This window comes from Salmo salar, chromosome ssa17 (genome assembly GCF_905237065.1).
Source record: "Salmo salar chromosome ssa17, Ssal_v3.1, whole genome shotgun sequence".
NCBI lineage: Eukaryota > Metazoa > Chordata > Actinopteri > Salmoniformes > Salmonidae > Salmo > Salmo salar.
The window spans coordinates 72,074,249-72,092,891 of record NC_059458.1 but is presented as its reverse complement, the minus strand read 5'-3'; the positions used below and the strand labels follow the sequence as shown (position 1 = coordinate 72,092,891).

At 40.6% G+C, this 18,643-nt stretch overlaps 1 protein-coding gene across 2 annotated transcripts in view; it reads right to left on the bottom strand.

The window, feature by feature from the left end:
- Positions 1-9,831: 9,831 nt before the first annotated feature.
- LOC106576477 (plexin-A4) overlaps positions 9,832-18,643 on the bottom strand; it is a 643,097-nt gene continuing 634,285 nt past the window's right edge. For both annotated transcript variants that reach the window (XM_045700071.1, XM_045700072.1), the window contains exons 31-32: positions 15,397-15,547; positions 9,832-14,027 (exon numbers count right to left, since the gene is read on the bottom strand). In XM_045700071.1, coding sequence (XP_045556027.1) covers positions 13,932-14,027; positions 15,397-15,547 — 247 coding nt within the window. In that variant the 3' untranslated portion in view covers positions 9,832-13,931. The remainder of the gene's footprint in view (positions 14,028-15,396; positions 15,548-18,643) is intronic.

Sequence of the window (18,643 nt, the reverse complement as noted above, 5' to 3'; positions counted from 1 at the left end):
AGCTCAAATCCATTATCACCAGGGAAGTGATTTGAGATGTAAGAAAATAATACTACAATAATAAATTGAATGTATTTTTCAACCGGATAATCAATTTGTTCTGATGTGGGACCGTGGCCTGGTGTGTGTTGGTCTCTGTAATACGTGTGTCAGAGAGAGTTGTGCTGGTAAATGGCCTGTGCAGTTAAGAATGGGTTGCATGGTCGTTATTGATTAGGGGGGAAATGGCGGAGTGGATTTGTGTGCCCATAAAGCAGAGCCATGTACTGACCTTCAGGCAGCTGGTTCAGTGGTGTGTGTCTGCATGGAGTGTGTGTTAGTGATGCATGTGTGTGATTGTATGTGGTAGGGCGTGCATGCTTGTGTGTGGGGGGGCAGATCGATGGGAGCGTTTAGTGTGAAGCTGTGCGGAGTACGCCTCATCTCAGGAAGTTGGATGATTTGCAACACAGGGAGACATTGATAGAAGGACGGTAGTTGGATGATTTGTAACACAGGGAAACATTGGTAGTTGGATGATTTGTAACACAGGGAGACATTGATAGAGGGACGGTAGTTGGATGATTTGTAACACAGGGAGACATTGATAGAAGGACGGTAGTTGGATGATTTGTAACACAGGGAGACATTGATAGAGGGACGGTAGTTGGATGATTTGTAACACAGGGAGACATTGATAGAGGGACGGTAGTTGGATGATTTGTAACACAGGGAGACATTGATAGAAGGACGGTAGTTGGATGATTTGTAACACAGGGAGACATTGATAGAGGGACGGTAGTTGGATGATTTGTAACACAGGGAGACATTGATAGAGGGACGGTAGTTGGATGATTTGTAACACAGGGAGACATTGATAGAGGGACGGTAGTTGGATGATTTGTAACACAGGGAGACATTGATAGAGGGACGGTAGTTGGATGATTTGTAACACAGGGAGACATTGATAGAAGGACGGTAGTTGGATGATTTGTAACACACGGAGACATTGATAGAGGGACGGTAGTTGGATGATTTGTAACACAGGGAGACATTGATAGAGGGACGGTAGTTGGGATGGTTGTGGACCTATAGGCTGAAGCATTGTCCATTAGCTGAAATTAAAAGCTGAAAATGAGGCACTACGAACAGGAAGCACTAAAAAGCCTTTATCAGTCCAGTCCGGTTACGAGTCCAAATCAAACTGGTAGCGTGTGCTTTCCTGGGCCCCTCCACCCTGGGCCCCTCTAACCTGGGCCCCTCCACCCTAGCTAGGGAGCCCCTGACTGACTTCTGTTCCTGGCCCCGTGGATAGTGTGCTGTTCTCCCCATCTACCCCCAGCTTCTGAGGCGTCTGTGTTTGTTGGGAGGGCTGGCTGGGGCATTATTTGGCCCGTCCCGTTTTCCTCTCTGGGTGCTACAGCTACCCCTCTCTCTGTCTCTCCGCAGATGTTTACCAAGACAGATAGGACGGCGAATGGCAAACTAATAATGGTAATTGCTTCCATCTGCTTGCACACAGCTGTCAACAGCGCTCGCAGTCAATCCCCGGAATTAGCCTAGCGTGGCACAGTCACGCTCGCATTCTGATCCAGCCAGCCGTCAACCATCAGCATGTCTGGGTTTGGGGCACAATACTGAAAGCTCACTCACTCCCCTCTCCAGTTTAAACACTGTTTTTACTACAGGGATGAGGAGTGCGTAATGACGGGGGATTCGACTAGGCAGGGTAATACACTGTTCTGAGAATATGCCTGCATCCCAATAATCTGTCCCTTCTCCCAGACGGTGCACTTACACCCCACCCTCGCATTTAAAAGCATTGGTGTGGTGTAAGCAGTTGCTAGATAGTTTTCACCATTCTTATCTACTTTTAAATCCATGAAGGGAAGTGAACAAGTGTTATTGAGTGACCACTGAGAGAGAGAGATGTGAGAGAGATGTGACACCGCTAAGGGTTTCTGGACAAACATTTTCAGATGTTTTTCGGTGAAGCAGTGGACTATCACGAATGTGTGAAAAAGTGAATGGCTTATAGGAGAGTGTAATGTAGCAAGTGAAAGACTAGCCGACTTTTCGGAGGGAAGAGACCTTTTAAAGATGAAGGGAGAGAGGAGAAAAGGGAGGAAGAGAGAGGCTTTTAGCACTGGTTGTGGTATGACACCTTTTAACGGTCCTGACAAAACCCTCCTCTCGCCTCTCTCTCAGCTTCATTCTTCAGGGAGTTCATGAGAGAAAACGAGTCGGCCATTAGAGACCCAACAGTGTTGCTACCCTGAGTCTGATGTTGGGCAGACTTCTAGTGAAACTCCCACACAAACTACCTCACCTTGATCGTATTCATGTTAAAGGGATAGTTCACTTTTTTGTCTGCAAAGTTGTAGCTTAGTCTTGACTTACCTGGGGTGTTGTCGTTTTTCATCCAAACGGTTTAATACGTTCCTTTGCTGTTGGAAACAGTAACAAATGACAACACCGTAGGTACGTCGAATATCTAAAAAACTATTCCTTTAAACCTTTAGTAAACAAGTGAACTATTCTTTTAAACCTTCAGTAAACAAGTGAACTATTATTTTAAACCTTCAGTAAACAAGTGAACTATTATTTTAAACCTTCAGTAAACAAGTGAACTATTATTTTAAACCTTCAGTAAACAAGTGAACTATTCCTTTAAACCTTCAGTAAACAAGTGAACTATTCTTTTAAACCTTCAGTAAACAAGTGAACTATTATTTTAAACCTTCAGTAAACAAGTGAACTATTATTTTAAACCTTCAGTAAACAAGTGAACTATTATTTTAAACCTTCAGTAAACAAGTGAACTATTCCTTTAAACCTTTAGTAAACAAGTGAACTATTCCTTTAAACCTTCAGTAAACAAGTGAACTATTCCTTTAAACCTTTAGTAAACAAGTGAACTATTCCTTTAAACCTTCAGTAAACAAGTGAACTATTATTTTAAACCTTTAGTAAACAAGTGAACTATTCCTTTAAACCTTCAGTAAACAAGTGAACTATTATTTTAAACCTTCAGTAAACAAGTGAACTATTCCTTTAAACCTTCAGTAAACAAGTGAACTATTATTTTAAACCTTTAGTAAACAAGTGAACTATTCCTTTAAACCTTCAGTAAACAAGTGAAATATTATTTTAAACCTTCAGTAAACAAGTGAAATATTATTTTAAACCTTCAGTAAACAAGTGAACTATTATTTTAAACCTTCAGTAAACAAGTGAACTATTATTTTAAACCTTCAGTAAACAAGTGAACTATTATTTTAAACCTTCAGTAAACAAGTGAACTATTCTTTTAAACCTTCAGTAAACAAGTGAACTATTATTTTAAACCTTCAGTAAACAAGTGAACTATTCTTTTAAACCTTCAGTAAACAAGTGAACTATTCCTTTAAACCTTCAGTAAACAAGTGAACTATTATTTTAAACCTTCAGTAAACAAGTGAACTATTCTTTTAAACCTTCAGTAAACAAGTGAACTATTCCTTTAAACCTTCAGTAAACAAGTGAACTATTATTTTAAACCTTCAGTAAACAAGTGAACTATTCTTTTAAACCTTCAGTAAACAAGTGAACTATTCTTTTAAACCTTCAGTAAACAAGTGAACTATTCCTTTAAACCTTCAGTAAACAAGTGAACTATTATTTTAAACCTTCAGTAAACAAGTGAACTATTCCTTTAAACCTTCAGTAAACAAGTGAACTATTATTTTAAACCTTCAGTAAACAAGTGAACTATTATTTTAAACCTTCAGTAAACAAGTGAACTATTATTTTAAACCTTCAGTAAACAAGTGAACTATTCCTTTAAACCTTCAGTAAACAAGTGAACTATTATTTTAAACCTTCAGTAAACAAGTGAACTATTCTTTTAAACCTTCAGTAAACAAGTGAACTATTATTTTAAACCTTCAGTAAACAAGTGAACTATTCTTTTAAACCTTCAGTAAACAAGTGAACTATTCTTTTAAACCTTCAGTAAACAAGTGAACTATTATTTTAAACCTTCAGTAAACAAGTGAACTATTCTTTTAAACCTTCAGTAAACAAGTGAACTATTCTTTTAAACCTTCAGTAAACAAGTGAACTATTCCTTTAAACCTTCAGTAAACAAGTGAACTATTATTTTAAACCTTCAGTAAACAAGTGAACTATTCCTTTAAACCTTCAGTAAACAAGTGAACTATTCTTTTAAACCTTCAGTAAACAAGTGAACTATTATTTTAAACCTTCAGTAAACAAGTGAACTATTATTTTAAACCTTCAGTAAACAAGTGAACTATTCTTTTAAACCTTCAGTAAACAAGTGAACTATTATTTTAAACCTTCAGTAAACAAGTGAACTATTCTTTTAAACCTTCAGTAAACAAGTGAACTATTATTTTAAACCTTCAGTAAACAAGTGAACTATTCCTTTAAACCTTCAGTAAACAAGTGAACTATTCCTTTAAACCTTCAGTAAACAAGTGAACTATTCCTTTAAACCTTCATTAAACAAGTGAACTATTATTTTAAACCTTCAGTAAACAAGTGAACTATTCCTTTAAACCTTCAGTAAACAAGTGAACTATTATTTTAAACCTTCAGTAAACAAGTGAACTATTCCTTTAAACCTTCAGTAAACAAGTGAACTATTCCTTTAAACCTTCAGTAAACAAGTGAACTATTCTTTTAAACCTTCAGTAAACAAGTGAACTATTCTTTTAAACCTTCAGTAAACAAGTGAACTATTCTTTTAAACCTTCAGTAAACAAGTGAACTATTCTTTTAAACCTTCAGTAAACAAGTGAACTATTCCTTTAAACCTTCAGTAAACAAGTGAACTATTATTTTAAACCTTCAGTAAACAAGTGAACTATTCCTTTTAAACCTTCAGTAAACAAGTGAACTATTATTTTAAACCTTCAGTAAACAAGTGAACTATTCCTTTTAAACCTTCAGTAAACAAGTGAACTATTCTTTTAAACCTTCAGTAAACAAGTGAACTATTCTTTTAAACCTTCAGTAAACAAGTGAACTATTCTTTTAAACCTTCAGTAAACAAGTGAACTATTCTTTTAAACCTTCAGTAAACAAGTGAACTATTCCTTTTAAACCTTCAGTAAACAAGTGAACTATTATTTTAAACCTTCAGTAAACAAGTGAACTATTCCTTTAAACCTTCAGTAAACAAGTGAACTATTCCTTTAAACCTTCAGTAAACAAGTGAACTATTCCTTTAAACCTTCAGTAAACAAGTGAACTATTCCTTTAAACCTTCAGTAAACAAGTGAACTATTATTTTAAACCTTCAGTAAACAAGTGAACTATTCCTTTAAACCTTCAGTAAACAAGTGAACTATTCCTTTAAACCTTCAGTAAACAAGTGAACTATTCTTTTAAACCTTCAGTAAACAAGTGAACTATTATTTTAAACCTTCAGTAAACAAGTGAACTATTCCTTTAAACCTTCAGTAAACAAGTGAACTATTATTTTAAACCTTCAGTAAACAAGTGAACTATTCCTTTTAAACCTTCAGTAAACAAGTGAACTATTCCTTTTAAACCTTCAGTAAACAAGTGAACTATTCCTTTAAACCTTCAGTAAACAAGTGAACTATTATTTTAAACCTTCAGTAAACAAGTGAACTATTCCTTTAAACCTTCAGTAAACAAGTGAACTATTATTTTAAACCTTCAGTAAACAAGTGAACTATTCCTTTAAACCTTCAGTAAACAAGTGAACTATTCTTTTAAACCTTCAGTAAACAAGTGAACTATTATTTTAAACCTTCAGTAAACAAGTGAACTATTCTTTTAAACCTTCAGTAAACAAGTGAACTATTCTTTTAAACCTTCAGTAAACAAGTGAACTATTCTTTTAAACCTTCAGTAAACAAGTGAACTATTCCTTTAAACCTTCAGTAAACAAGTGAACTATTATTTTAAACCTTCAGTAAACAAGTGAACTATTATTTTAAACCTTCAGTAAACAAGTGAACTATTATTTTAAACCTTCAGTAAACAAGTGAACTATTCCTTTAAACCTTCAGTAAACAAGTGAACTATTCTTTTAAACCTTCAGTAAACAAGTGAACTATTCTTTTAAACCTTCAGTAAACAAGTGAACTATTCTTTTAAACCTTCAGTAAACAAGTGAACTATTCCTTTAAACCTTCAGTAAACAAGTGAACTATTCTTTTAAACCTTCAGTAAACAAGTGAACTATTCTTTTAAACCTTCAGTAAACAAGTGAACTATTCCTTTAAACCTTCAGTAAACAAGTGAACTATTCCTTTAAACCTTCAGTAAACAAGTGAACTATTCCTTTAAACCTTCAGTAAACAAGTGAACTATTCCTTTAAACCTTCAGTAAACAAGTGAACTATTATTTTAAACCTTCAGTAAACAAGTGAACTATTATTTTAAACCTTCAGTAAACAAGTGAACTATTATTTTAAACCTTCAGTAAACAAGTGAACTATTCCTTTAAACCTTCAGTAAACAAGTGAACTATTATTTTAAACCTGCAGTAAACAAGTGAACTATTCCTTTAAACCTTCAGTAAACAAGTGAACTATTATTTTAAACCTTCAGTAAACAAGTGAACTATTATTTTAAACCTTCAGTAAACAAGTGAACTATTCCTTTAAACCTTCAGTAAACAAGTGAACTATTATTTTAAACCTTCAGTAAACAAGTGAACTATTATTTTAAACCTTCAGTAAACAAGTGAACTATTATTTTAAACCTTCAGTAAACAAGTGAACTATTCCTTTAAACCTTCAGTAAACAAGTGAACTATTATTTTAAACCTTCAGTAAACAAGTGAACTATTATTTTAAACCTTCAGTAAACAAGTGAACTATTCTTTTAAACCTTCAGTAAACAAGTGAACTATTCCTTTAAACCTTCAGTAAACAAGTGAACTATTATTTTAAACCTTCAGTAAACAAGTGAAATATTATTTTAAACCTTCAGTAAACAAGTGAACTATTATTTTAAACCTTCAGTAAACAAGTGAACTATTCCTTTAAACCTTCAGTAAACAAGTGAACTATTATTTTAAACCTTCAGTAAACAAGTGAACTATTCCTTTAAACCTTTAGTAAACAAGTGAACTATTCTTTTAAACCTTCAGTAAACAAGTGAACTATTATTTTAAACCTTCAGTAAACAAGTGAACTATTCTTTTAAACCTTCAGTAAACAAGTGAACTATTCCTTTAAACCTTCAGTAAACAAGTGAACTATTATTTTAAACCTTCAGTAAACAAGTGAACTATTATTTTAAACCTTCAGTAAACAAGTGAACTATTCCTTTAAACCTTCAGTAAACAAGTGAACTATTCCTTTAAACCTTCAGTAAACAAGTGAACTATTATTTTAAACCTTTAGTAAACAAGTGAACTATTATTTTAAACCTTCAGTAAACAAGTGAACTATTATTTTAAACCTTCAGTAAACAAGTGAACTATTATTTTAAACCTTCAGTAAACAAGTGAACTATTCTTTTAAACCTTCAGTAAACAAGTGAACTATTCTTTTAAACCTTCAGTAAACAAGTGAACTATTATTTTAAACCTTCAGTAAACAAGTGAACTATTCTTTTAAACCTTCAGTAAACAAGTGAACTATTCCTTTAAACCTTCAGTAAACAAGTGAACTATTATTTTAAACCTTTAGTAAACAAGTGAACTATTATTTTAAACCTTCAGTAAACAAGTGAACTATTCCTTTAAACCTTCAGTAAACAAGTGAACTATTATTTTAAACCTTCAGTAAACAAGTGAACTATTCCTTTAAACCTTTAGTAAACAAGTGAACTATTCTTTTAAACCTTCAGTAAACAAGTGGTAAAGGCGTTTGTTCAGCTAGGAAGTCATGGCAACCCCTCATACCATCCATTAATAGTCAAGCAAGCCCTATATCACTAACAGATAGAGTTGTCTCTGAACATGTTCCAGCTGAGACGGTCTGGGTTAACGTCTGGGTTGGAGACACAGGAGGGGGTCGGCACGATCGATTAGCAGACCCACAACCCCTCCAGCCCTCCCCCAGATTGACCTCCTCTCAACACCACTCCTACCCCTCTCTATCTCCGTCTGGATAGATCCTCTAAACTCTCCTCTCTGCTTCTCTCCCCTCCTCACCGTCCTCTTTCTCTCTTCTTCACATCAGTGTGGCTGGGAGAAGGGCGGAGGGAAGGGTTGGGGGGCAGGGGCTGTGGGAGTGTGAAAAACCACCACCCCTAGCACAGCTGCAATCATAGCATGGCTTCATCATCTTCGTGCCCTCTATCACCCTCTCTCCCCTCCTCACCCCCCAGTCGCCTCTCTCTTCCATTATTCCCAGTTCACTGGTTGGAATATTAGGGTGACGCTCTGCGCCCTCTTCCATTTTCTCTCCCCCATTACTCCCAGTTCAGTGGCTGCTATATAGGGTGACACCAGGACCAATTCAATTCCCTGTCCCCGTCACCCCATGCTGAGGAAGATTGACACACACCGTCCCTCCCTCCCTCCCTCCCTCCCTCCCTCCCTCCCTCCCTCCCTCCCTCCCTCCCTCCCTCACTGTGGGTTCACTCAGATTGGCAGGTCTCTCTCTCCACTCTATTGTCTAACCTCCCTCTCTTTCCTCTTCTGTCACTCCCTCTCTCTTTGCCGTCTTCTTTTCTGGTCTTTACTGCAACCCAGGGTTGGTGTTATTCTTACCTGCTAATGGTAAAGGATAGTGTAGTGTACAGGAAAGCTGATCCCAGACCTGTTGACCAGGAAAACTGTCTGTCTGGAGCTCTGGGGGTCTTTTACAGCCACAGGAAGCCTAATTGGCATCAGGTGTGAGCTAATTGATTGGCGTCTTAGGTGTGTTGTTTGGCTCCCTTCTGTCCTTGCTTTTTGATGGCTCAGTGTATTTAGCACATTTTGTGGAATTATTTACTTTGTAATTCACCTCAGACTTTTGATACCTTTAGTCAAAGTACTGGATGTTTTCCCATTATTTCACTTCCTTCATCCGTTTAGTCCCTGTTAGCTTGGCTAACTACTCGGCACCAATGGCAATTTAGGGACTAGGGTGTACATGGTCCCTGACAAATAAACATAAATAATTACTATAAAGCTCATAAACTCGTATTGGACTGCAGTAGAATCTTTACCACAGCAATATGAACCAGCTGAAATGGTCAGTACTTTGAAAGATAATATTCTGAAATTGAGAAACTCTATTCACAACGATTACGTTTAACAATTTCCACTGAAAATGTCTGAAAAACAAATGAACTTGAAGAACAGTGCAGATGCAACGTTTGGTAACAGAATGACGGCACAAACAGCAAACTGTTGCATCTGCACGGTTCTTCAAGTAAATGTTTTTGTAAAATGTTCAGTGGAAATTGATACTGTAGTCCTTGTGCATAGAGGTGTCTGGTTTGTTTAACTTTGCAAGCATTTGTTTTTGTTTGACATGCATTTTAAAGTGAACATCAGTGTCTCAGCATCATTCTGTCACCGTGGAATTGCCCATAAAGCAATTGTACACGAGAGGGTGTGTGTGACTGTTATTACCGCGGCTGTGCTGCAGCCTTAGGTACGAGGTGAAGCCGTCACAACAAACAACTTTGAATGTACAATTGCTTTTCTACTACGGGTTACCATACAACATATTAAAACAAAGTGCTGTAGGTTTCTGCTTCACCTGTGCCGTTCTACTCTGAGGGAAACGGGGCATTTTGCTTCCCATTATTTGAAATGAATGCATTAATTCCAGTACACATTATTCCATTTCACACCTGCTGTGCCATCAAAAATAACAATATTTAAATAAATAATTTCATATAAATAAACAAACTACAAAACACTTTGTTTCATAATAAAGTTTATTCTATATTACAAATAGTATTTTGTTCTTGACTGCAAAATAGGAATGCATTATATTTACATACACAGGTATACAATTAATTATAGCAAAGTTAGAGAAGCTGGCCTTTTCCCCCCAGGTTTAGTTTTATCTCTTGATAGGATACTCTTTATCTCTCAGCAAATATGGTAATAGTAAAAGTATTTCTACTGTTTCTGTAACACCTGCTATAACACTGAACTCTAGAAGGACCTATCTTTAGTTCCTACAAAACGTTGAAGGTGGAAGCTTTATCGAGTCCCTCGGCAACAAAGGGGTCAGTAGTCTCAGACGAGCTTTGTCGCCGGGGAACATGGGCGAAAATGGAAACATCGTATGTTACAACACCAGGGGGCAGATTCACTACGAGATTCTAGGACATTCATTCTCTTCACCACCAAATAAAAACAATGGACTTAGAGAGGAGGACACTTTGGGTAGCTAGAGACAATATAATACATGGATAATAGTGGGTCAATTTACAGGCTATAAACTTAACAGGAGCTCCTAAACGTTGAGTTCCCTACCAAGCTCAGTCTTATTTATGAACTATTTTACCTGGGATTTTCCATCAGACCGAATTAATACAGTAGATTCCTTTCAGTTCTTTCTTATTGTTTATTTGATCACAAGCTTTGTGAACAGTTTGAACATGTTGGCAGTGTAGAACGTCCAGAGAACGCGCTGTTCATGAATGTACCCCCTCCAACCTGAATACCAACCACTGACAGAACTCACCCCTTTAGACAGTTCAGTTGTGGATTAATTAGATATGGTTCATACATTAGACAGCGATGTGACGGAAATAAAACACATTTTACAAAACTCAATCAACTAAGTAAATCAGAAGCTTTCAGGATCAGAGCTAGTGTGGTTATTGAAGCTTCCAGACACCTGTTTCTCTTTGATGAGTTCATCAAGAGACGTTTAATCGTTTGAAGTTGTCCAAAGGAGAGGGGGTTTTTGAGTTAAAGCCACCAGTATCTTTTCAGTAAGTTTGTGCAGAACACCTTTAGATGTAGCAGTAGAATTGAAGGACAGCAGATACTAACAGACAAGTCATCTATGATTGACTTGAATGTATTGTACACCCCATAAGACCATAAGGATTCCAGTAATGAGGCATGTTGTGCGATACATGGGTTTTGTATGAGCAAACTTTTTCATTGAACCCTGAAAGCCCTCCTAACGCTAGTTCCCTATTCACTGAGCTCTTCAGATCAAACAACTGTCAAAACAGAATCTAAAAAACACATCCACAACTATAGTAACAGGTGCCGCAATAAGACGTTTACAAGGTAGCTTTGCAGCCAGTCCTAGGCTTACAAAAATAAATGTCATTTTTTATATGATAAAATAATAGAATCCAAAGGTAAGGTTATAGGCTAGGGGAGATCGTTTCCGGATGAAAACACAGACAGACACTAGAGAAACAATAGCAGCCAAGAAAAGAGCAAGAAGCTCACTGCAGAATTAGTCTACCAGAACCAAAACCTGAGGGTTCTGGAACTGATGAAGTCACTAACTAATGGAACATGTATATGGATGGGTGTTAGAGGACAATCTACTCTGAAAGGACTAAGCAAAAGGACTGAATGAATTAAAACTTAGTCATGAGTTATTGTACTACATCAGTCCATGAGAATTCAAAATATCTGTTTTGTTTGTGAACCGTTTAAAGTTTCCTAGTAGCAGTAGATAAATATATTTGATTGCAAGGCAGTTCCGTTTCATAACATCCAAATAGGTCAGCATGCAAGGGTATATAATATATTGGATTTTAAGGTACCACTTTATTCTTATTAGCATCTAACACTTTCACAAGACATGGTAATGAGAGGTTTGCATGGGCTGAACGGGAGATAAAGGTTCCACCTTAACGGTTAGTTATAGTTTTAACATGAACAATCCACTTTTTTCCCTCAGATTTTTCTTCCAAGCAAAATAAAGAAAAGAACACATCCACACCATCATTTGCAAGGCTTATTTTCTCTATTTTCCTCTTTTTTTTGTTTTAAATTGAAGTTTTACATGCGCTTAAAAAGCCAATAAGGACCGAAGGTGGACCGAGGGCGGTCTCCACACATTCACATCACCACATGGGGCACGTTGTCAAGGCAAAAGAAAGGTCAGAGGTCTATAGGAAAGGAGGGTTTCTCCATCGTTTCTCCATCTCTATCTCCCTCTCCCATCCAGGTTATCACATTCCACAAGTCTGTTCATGTCCGTTTCTGGTCGTCTATTTGACGTTCACTTGTTTTTCTCACTCTAGTTTCAGCTTTTTGAGGCTTGGAGAAGGCTGCGGAGGACGACTACACTAACACACAACATGAGCGACCCAGAGCACTCAGAGTTTGGGATTCCCGCATGGAAGCTGTCTCCACACTTGTGCAAAAAAACTGACGTGGAAAACCGGACAAAGAGGGAAGAAAAACGGTGTGCCAAACACGGAAGAAACCGGGACGGCAAGGAGGAGGGCGGGACTCGTCCGCGGCTCCCTCTTCGGCACACTGAGGTCAGAAAATCACACAGGGTTAAGTTTTTGTTGTTGTGGGGTGGGTTTTTCTTTCACCAAATCCTTTCCCCGTGTCATTTCCTTTAAATACATTGTTTTTAAATAACTTTTTTTGTCTTTTTAAAATGTCAAGCTCCTTTGGTTTTTCGGCTGACCAGTTATGTCCATCAATTGATTCCCCCCGTCCCAAGTCTTTACAGAAGGTCTCTCTCTCTCTCCCTCTCTCTCAGCAGAGCAGATCCCATTTAAGCAGTACTGCACCATCTCTGTCATGTATAAAGCATGGGTCCATGGTAAGACTGCTCTAGTGAAGCGTCCCTCTCCTCCTCTCAGTAGATGTCAGTCAGCTCCCCTAGTATTCAGACAGTGTGATCAGAGGGTGAATCAGGAGTAGAGTTACCCTCAGGACAGGTCTTGGACAGCTGCCGTGAGTATCTGTTTGTGTGTGTGCTTTGATAGACCGGCGAGTGACCTCCATCCGTTAGCAGCACACACGGGTCAGACTGACCGTTCCAGGTGTCAGAGCTGTCGGGTCACTGTGGTCAAGAGTTGGATGTGTGCTTCTCGTCACAGAGGAGGACCAGACAGACCTGGGTCTGTCCTCCACTAATTAGTCTTATAATAGTCAGGATAATTCAGCAGGTACCACACCGATTCAGGAGATGAGGATTGTTTTATCTATAGAGTTACTTGGAGGGGTTGGTTGGTGGGTGGGAGGGAGCAGACTTGCGCCAATGCCACAAAGGGGAATCTGTTCTTCTCTGGATTTCAAAGTCAGTCAGGTTTTCGGAAAAAAAGGAAAATTCAAGAAGCACTAACTCTCCCCAGCCCCTATCGGAGTCTCTTTAAATACACCTCAAAGCTACATTGAGAAAACAATTCTGGAGTTTGCCTATTTCCCAATCTTAAGAACTGTGTGAACCAGGCAAACCTTCTGTTTTTTTGTCTTCAGAGGTGGTCATTTTGGTTTCCTCATTTATATAATACCACTTTGTTTTTCCACGTTTGATGTGATGTTGACTATAGCACTACAATTAACTGGACTCTGGTTTCATTGACTAATATCCTATTCAGAAAGTCTGAACAAATTGACACCCAACATTGTGGTTGCAAAAGACTTTGCTATCAGTGTTATTTTTAAAGGCAACATAAATGTTTGTTTCTCCCCCAACATGAAGGTGTAAATTATGGCGATATGGCGAGCTGGCAGACAACCACCCCTCCATCAGACTCTTCTACGCAGCAAAGCTGGGATGAGGCCCTCCCATTGCATGGTGGGAAAAGCAGTCCCCAGCTCTGCCGACCCTCCAGTCAGTCCGTCAGCCAGTCTTCTCTACACGTCCTAGGAAGCTGAGCGGATGAGATGCCAAACACTTGTCAGGAAGAGGAAGAAGAGGAGGAAGAAAACAGGACAATATGTGTTGTCTTTGAAACGGAGAGGAGTTCTGATGCTGATGACGATGGTGAAGAGATAGATGGACAGGTCTTTGCTCAGGCACGGCTCGGTTTCTGACGGGTCTCCCAGTGCGCCCTGGGAAGTGCGGTCCTCAGCTCTCCAGGCTCATGAAGGCCACCACCTGCTCCAGCTTGAAGGAAAGTCTCTGTTTCCTGGCGGCGTCGTCCTGCTCCAGTGCACACACAATCTGACAGAGAGAGACACACACAGCCAATCCACGTGTTACTGTCAGCCCCACACACAGCCAGTCCACGTGTAACTGTCAGCCTCACACACAGCCAATCCACGTGTTACTGTCAGCCCCACACACAGCCAGTCCACATGTCACTGTCAGCCTCACACACAGCCAGTCCACGTGTTACTGTCAGCCTCACACACAGCCAGTCCACGTGTAACTGTCAGCCCCACACATAGCCAATCCACGTGTTACTGTCAGCCCCACACACAGCCAGTCCACATGTCACTGTCAGCCTCACACACAGCCAGTCCACGTGTTACTGTCAGCCCCACACACAGCCAGTCCACATGTCACTGTCAGCCTCACACACAGCCAGTCCACGTGTTACTGTCAGCCCCACACACAGCCAGTCCACGTGTAACTGTCAGCCCCACACACAGCCAGTCCACGTGTTACTGTCAGCCTCACACACAGCCAGTCCACATGTAACTGTCAGCCTCACACACAGCCAGTCCACGTGTTACTGTCAGCCTCACACACAGCCAGTCCACGTGTAACTGTCAGCCCCACACACAGCCAGTCCACATGTTACTGTCAGCCTCACACACAGCCAGTCCACATGTAACTGTCAGCCTCACACACAGCCAGTCCACGTGTTACTGTCAGCCTCACACACAGCCAGTCCACGTGTTACTGTCAGCCTCACACACAGCCAGTCCACGTGTAACTGTCAGCCTCACACACAGCCAGTCCACGTGTTACTGTCAGCCCCACACACAGCCAGTCCACATGTCACTGTCAGCCTCACACACAGCCAGTCCATGTGTAACTGTCAGCCTCACACACAGCCAGTCCACGTGTTACTGTCAGCCTCACACACAGCCAGTCCACGTGTAACTGTCAGCCTCACACACCAGCTGACAATGGCAGAGTAATGGCACATACAAGAAATGTTTCTTCTGTATGACAGTGTTTCTGGAGCCTTTCCTCTGGGACCCCTTGACGTCTCACAATTTAGTAGACCTGAACTACCACATCTTATTTGTTTTTGTATTTAAAAAAAAGTAACCTTTATTTAACCAGGCATTATTCAACGACAGAATGGCTTGATGATCTAAGTTGAGAAGTGTGTTATCTCTGTAGTAGAAGAAAGACATGGTTGGGAGTCCTCCGGGAGAGGTTGGAAAAACTCTGATATATGCCGTCTGGGTTGCTTGTAAATGTATTTTATATACATCTTCCAGATCGTCTGAACCTACAAGCCATCTACAATACATTTCTACTTCTAACCCAACTGTGTAAGACTGGCTGTCCTAAATGGAACACTGCTACCTGTCTTGAATAAAGTGTGATTTTTGTCCACGGTGTGTTGCCGTACCTCCTCTGTGTATTTGCCCACGTAGGAGTAGATCTCACTGAGGGAGCTCATGCTGTTGAACTCGTTAATGTGCATCCGGGACTGCTCTGCCAGGTACGCATTCATGTCCTGGTCACTGATGGCCGGCATCTTACTGATGTCTGAGTAGTACCTGTGGAGGTAACACACACAGCAGACTGTATTAGTGAACTGTATAATCACCACATTTACATACATACACCACAAAATGCTTTATTCTTGGATTTAAATGTCACTGTGGTATTTCAGGTTTGTTTCAAGACTGAGGGATGTTTTAGCCTTTAGAATCTTGTATTGAACCTTTATTTAACCAGGCAAGTCAGTTAAGAACAAATTCTTATTTACAATGATGGCCTACCCCGGCCAAACCCTAACGACACTGGGCCAATTGTGCACCCTTATGCGACTCTCACGGCCGGTTGTGATACAGCCTGGAATTGAACCAGGGTCTGTAGTGACGCCTCTAGCACTGAAATGAAGTGCCTTAGACCGCTGCGCCATTCGGGAGCCTAGAGTAGGAATCATGCACTGTTAGAGACAGTTGTCTCACCTCCAATCACTTTTCACAGTCTGAGCAGCCCTGACTCTCAATAGACATTTACATTTTTCTAATTTAGCAGACGCTCTTATCCAAAGCAATTAGGGTTAAGTGCCTTGCTCAAGGGTACATCGATATATTTTGCACATTGTTGGCTAAGGGTTTCGAACGTTTTGGTTCCTGGCCCAATGCTCTTAACCCTTAGGCTACCTGCCGCCCACGTACAAATGGCCTAAATGGAGCTGCAAAGGCACTTAGCAGTGTATGTGAACCCCCCCCCTCGCTCTCACTCACACACACACACACACACACACACACACACACACACACACACACACACACACACACACACACACACACAGACTGTGTCTCCAGGAAGCTCTCAGCTGCGTCAGGGTAAAGAGGGCTGGAGAAGGAGAAGTAATCAGCCAGTGTCAACAGCAGCTGAGGACCTCTGTCAACTCTTTCATTAAAGATGGTCATTACCTGTTTCCTTCCGGCGCCACAACTGCTCCTGGACACCCCAAATTTAGCCTGATAAGTGTGTGGTGTAGTGTGGTATGTGGTGTGTGGTATGTGGTATGTGGTATGTGGTATGGTGTGGTGTGTGTGTGTGTGTGTGTGTGCATGGAGAAAGGAAACCGAGGCTATTAAGTTAACAGAGCAGGTTACGCGGCAGGTGGGCATTGCAGGTTACTTATTGTAAGGAAGGTCACAGGAAGGTCACACCCACTCACACACACCTCGGCCACCTGCTCAGGGCAGGAGGGCAATTGGAGAAAGGGAGTCGTGGGGTTTGAGAGGGTAAAGGAAATTGGAGGGATTTCTGTCTCCAGGTAAAACAGCAGGTCCACCTGACATCTCTGGTTCTAGGTGACGACGTGGGGCCCAATTCCAAATCGTCTCCTTTCTTAGACACTGGAAATACTGGAAATCACACCTAGAGCAGGGGTCAGCAGCCCACAGGCCAAAACCAGATTTTTTTTTGCTGGCCCGCAAGAGTTTTTCATTTTGGAATTCAGCAACAACAACATTGTATTCCTGCGAATTAAAAAATATACGTATGTGATCATGTCTCAATTTAATCAAGGCATGAAATGATTGTTATTTTCCAATATATATATTTTTTGGCTTAGTTGTAGTCAATTTGCAGTGTAGAAATGATTATAATTATGTTCCGGTCACCCCACCATCCGCTCCGACAAAAATGGTCCTGCAACTGAATCTAGTTGCCTACCCCTTGGCCACAGGGTCCACTTGGAATTGAACATTTGGTATTTGTTATTAGGCTAGGGGAATTGGGTCCTGCCATGCTTGATGTTGACATCCAATGAATGGTAGAATCAGGATGGTAACAAGTGTACCTTTGTTTTTTTGCAGACAGATGCAAAATCCAGTTAACAGCCTCCTTCTGTTCAGTTAACAGCCCCCCCCCCCCCAGAGAGCTGTGAATGTAAGTATGCAGTTTCCCCTGATACAGACCATGTGTTAATGTCAGGGGTTATCACTTTGATTTCCCATTGTAATCTTCTATCCGAGCCGAGGATCAAACGAACTGCATATATGACGGGTCTGATGAACTTGTCATTGTCTGGGGCCAATTAAATCCCACCTCAAATACCGCTCCAACTGAATGGAATGAATAACAGTTAGAGGCCCTGGGGGGAACATGCATGTTCAACCCTTGCAAATCACTCCAACCATCAAATTGTGCCAATGCGACATAAATCAACAAGACCAAAAACACAACTTAAATCCTGTAAGATGTCAGCTTTCATAAAAGTGCTGAGTTAGTAAGATACAGTTGTAGGAACTCATGCACCGGCCGAGACCCACAGGATTTCTTCCTTGTGTTAAATCATATCAGATTGCTTTTCTGTGGATGTCATACAGTAATAACATGTTAAGGTAGAGTCTTCCCAGAGGGGCACAGCTCCACTACAGGACCAGAGGCAAACTGCCCAATCCCCAAACGTATCATGACCAAGCTATAGGCTTCCATTATGGTGCTCCTACCCCTCTCCAAGGTACGGCTATACAATAACTGCTAACCTCCACAGCGCTTATGAAGATGTAGAACGGAGGAGAAATCAAAGGAAGACATGTATTTGTGCCTGAGTATTCCTCTCACTCCGCCTTCTTTTATTAGTTCAACTCTGCAGTCTGTCTCTTTGAAGTGTTTTTCACGGTGTGACTGAAGTGTCTGTCGGGCTGGATTGGAAGCAGAGTTGAAGACCGGTGGATGTGTGTGTTACAGATTGTGGGGGGACGGGGGGGTTGAAGACCTGTGGATGTGTGTGTTACAGATTGTGGGGGGGACGGGAGGGTTGAAGACCTGTGGATGTGTGTGTTACAGATTGTGGGGGGACGGGAGGGTTGAAGACCTGTGGATGTGTGTGTTACAGATTGTGGGGGGGACGGGAGGGTTGAAGACCTGTGGATGTGTGTGTTACAGATTGTGGGGGGGACGGGAGGGTTGAAGACCTGTGGATGTGTGTGTTACAGATTGTGGGGGGACGGGAGGGTTGAAGACCTGTGGATGTGTGTGTTACAGATTGTGGGAGGGACGGGAGGGGTGAAGACCTGTGAATGTGTGTGTTACAGATTGTGGGGGGGAGGGAGGATTGAAGACCTGTGGATGTGTGTGTTACAGATTGTGGGGGGAATGGGGGGGACGGGAGGGACGGGGGG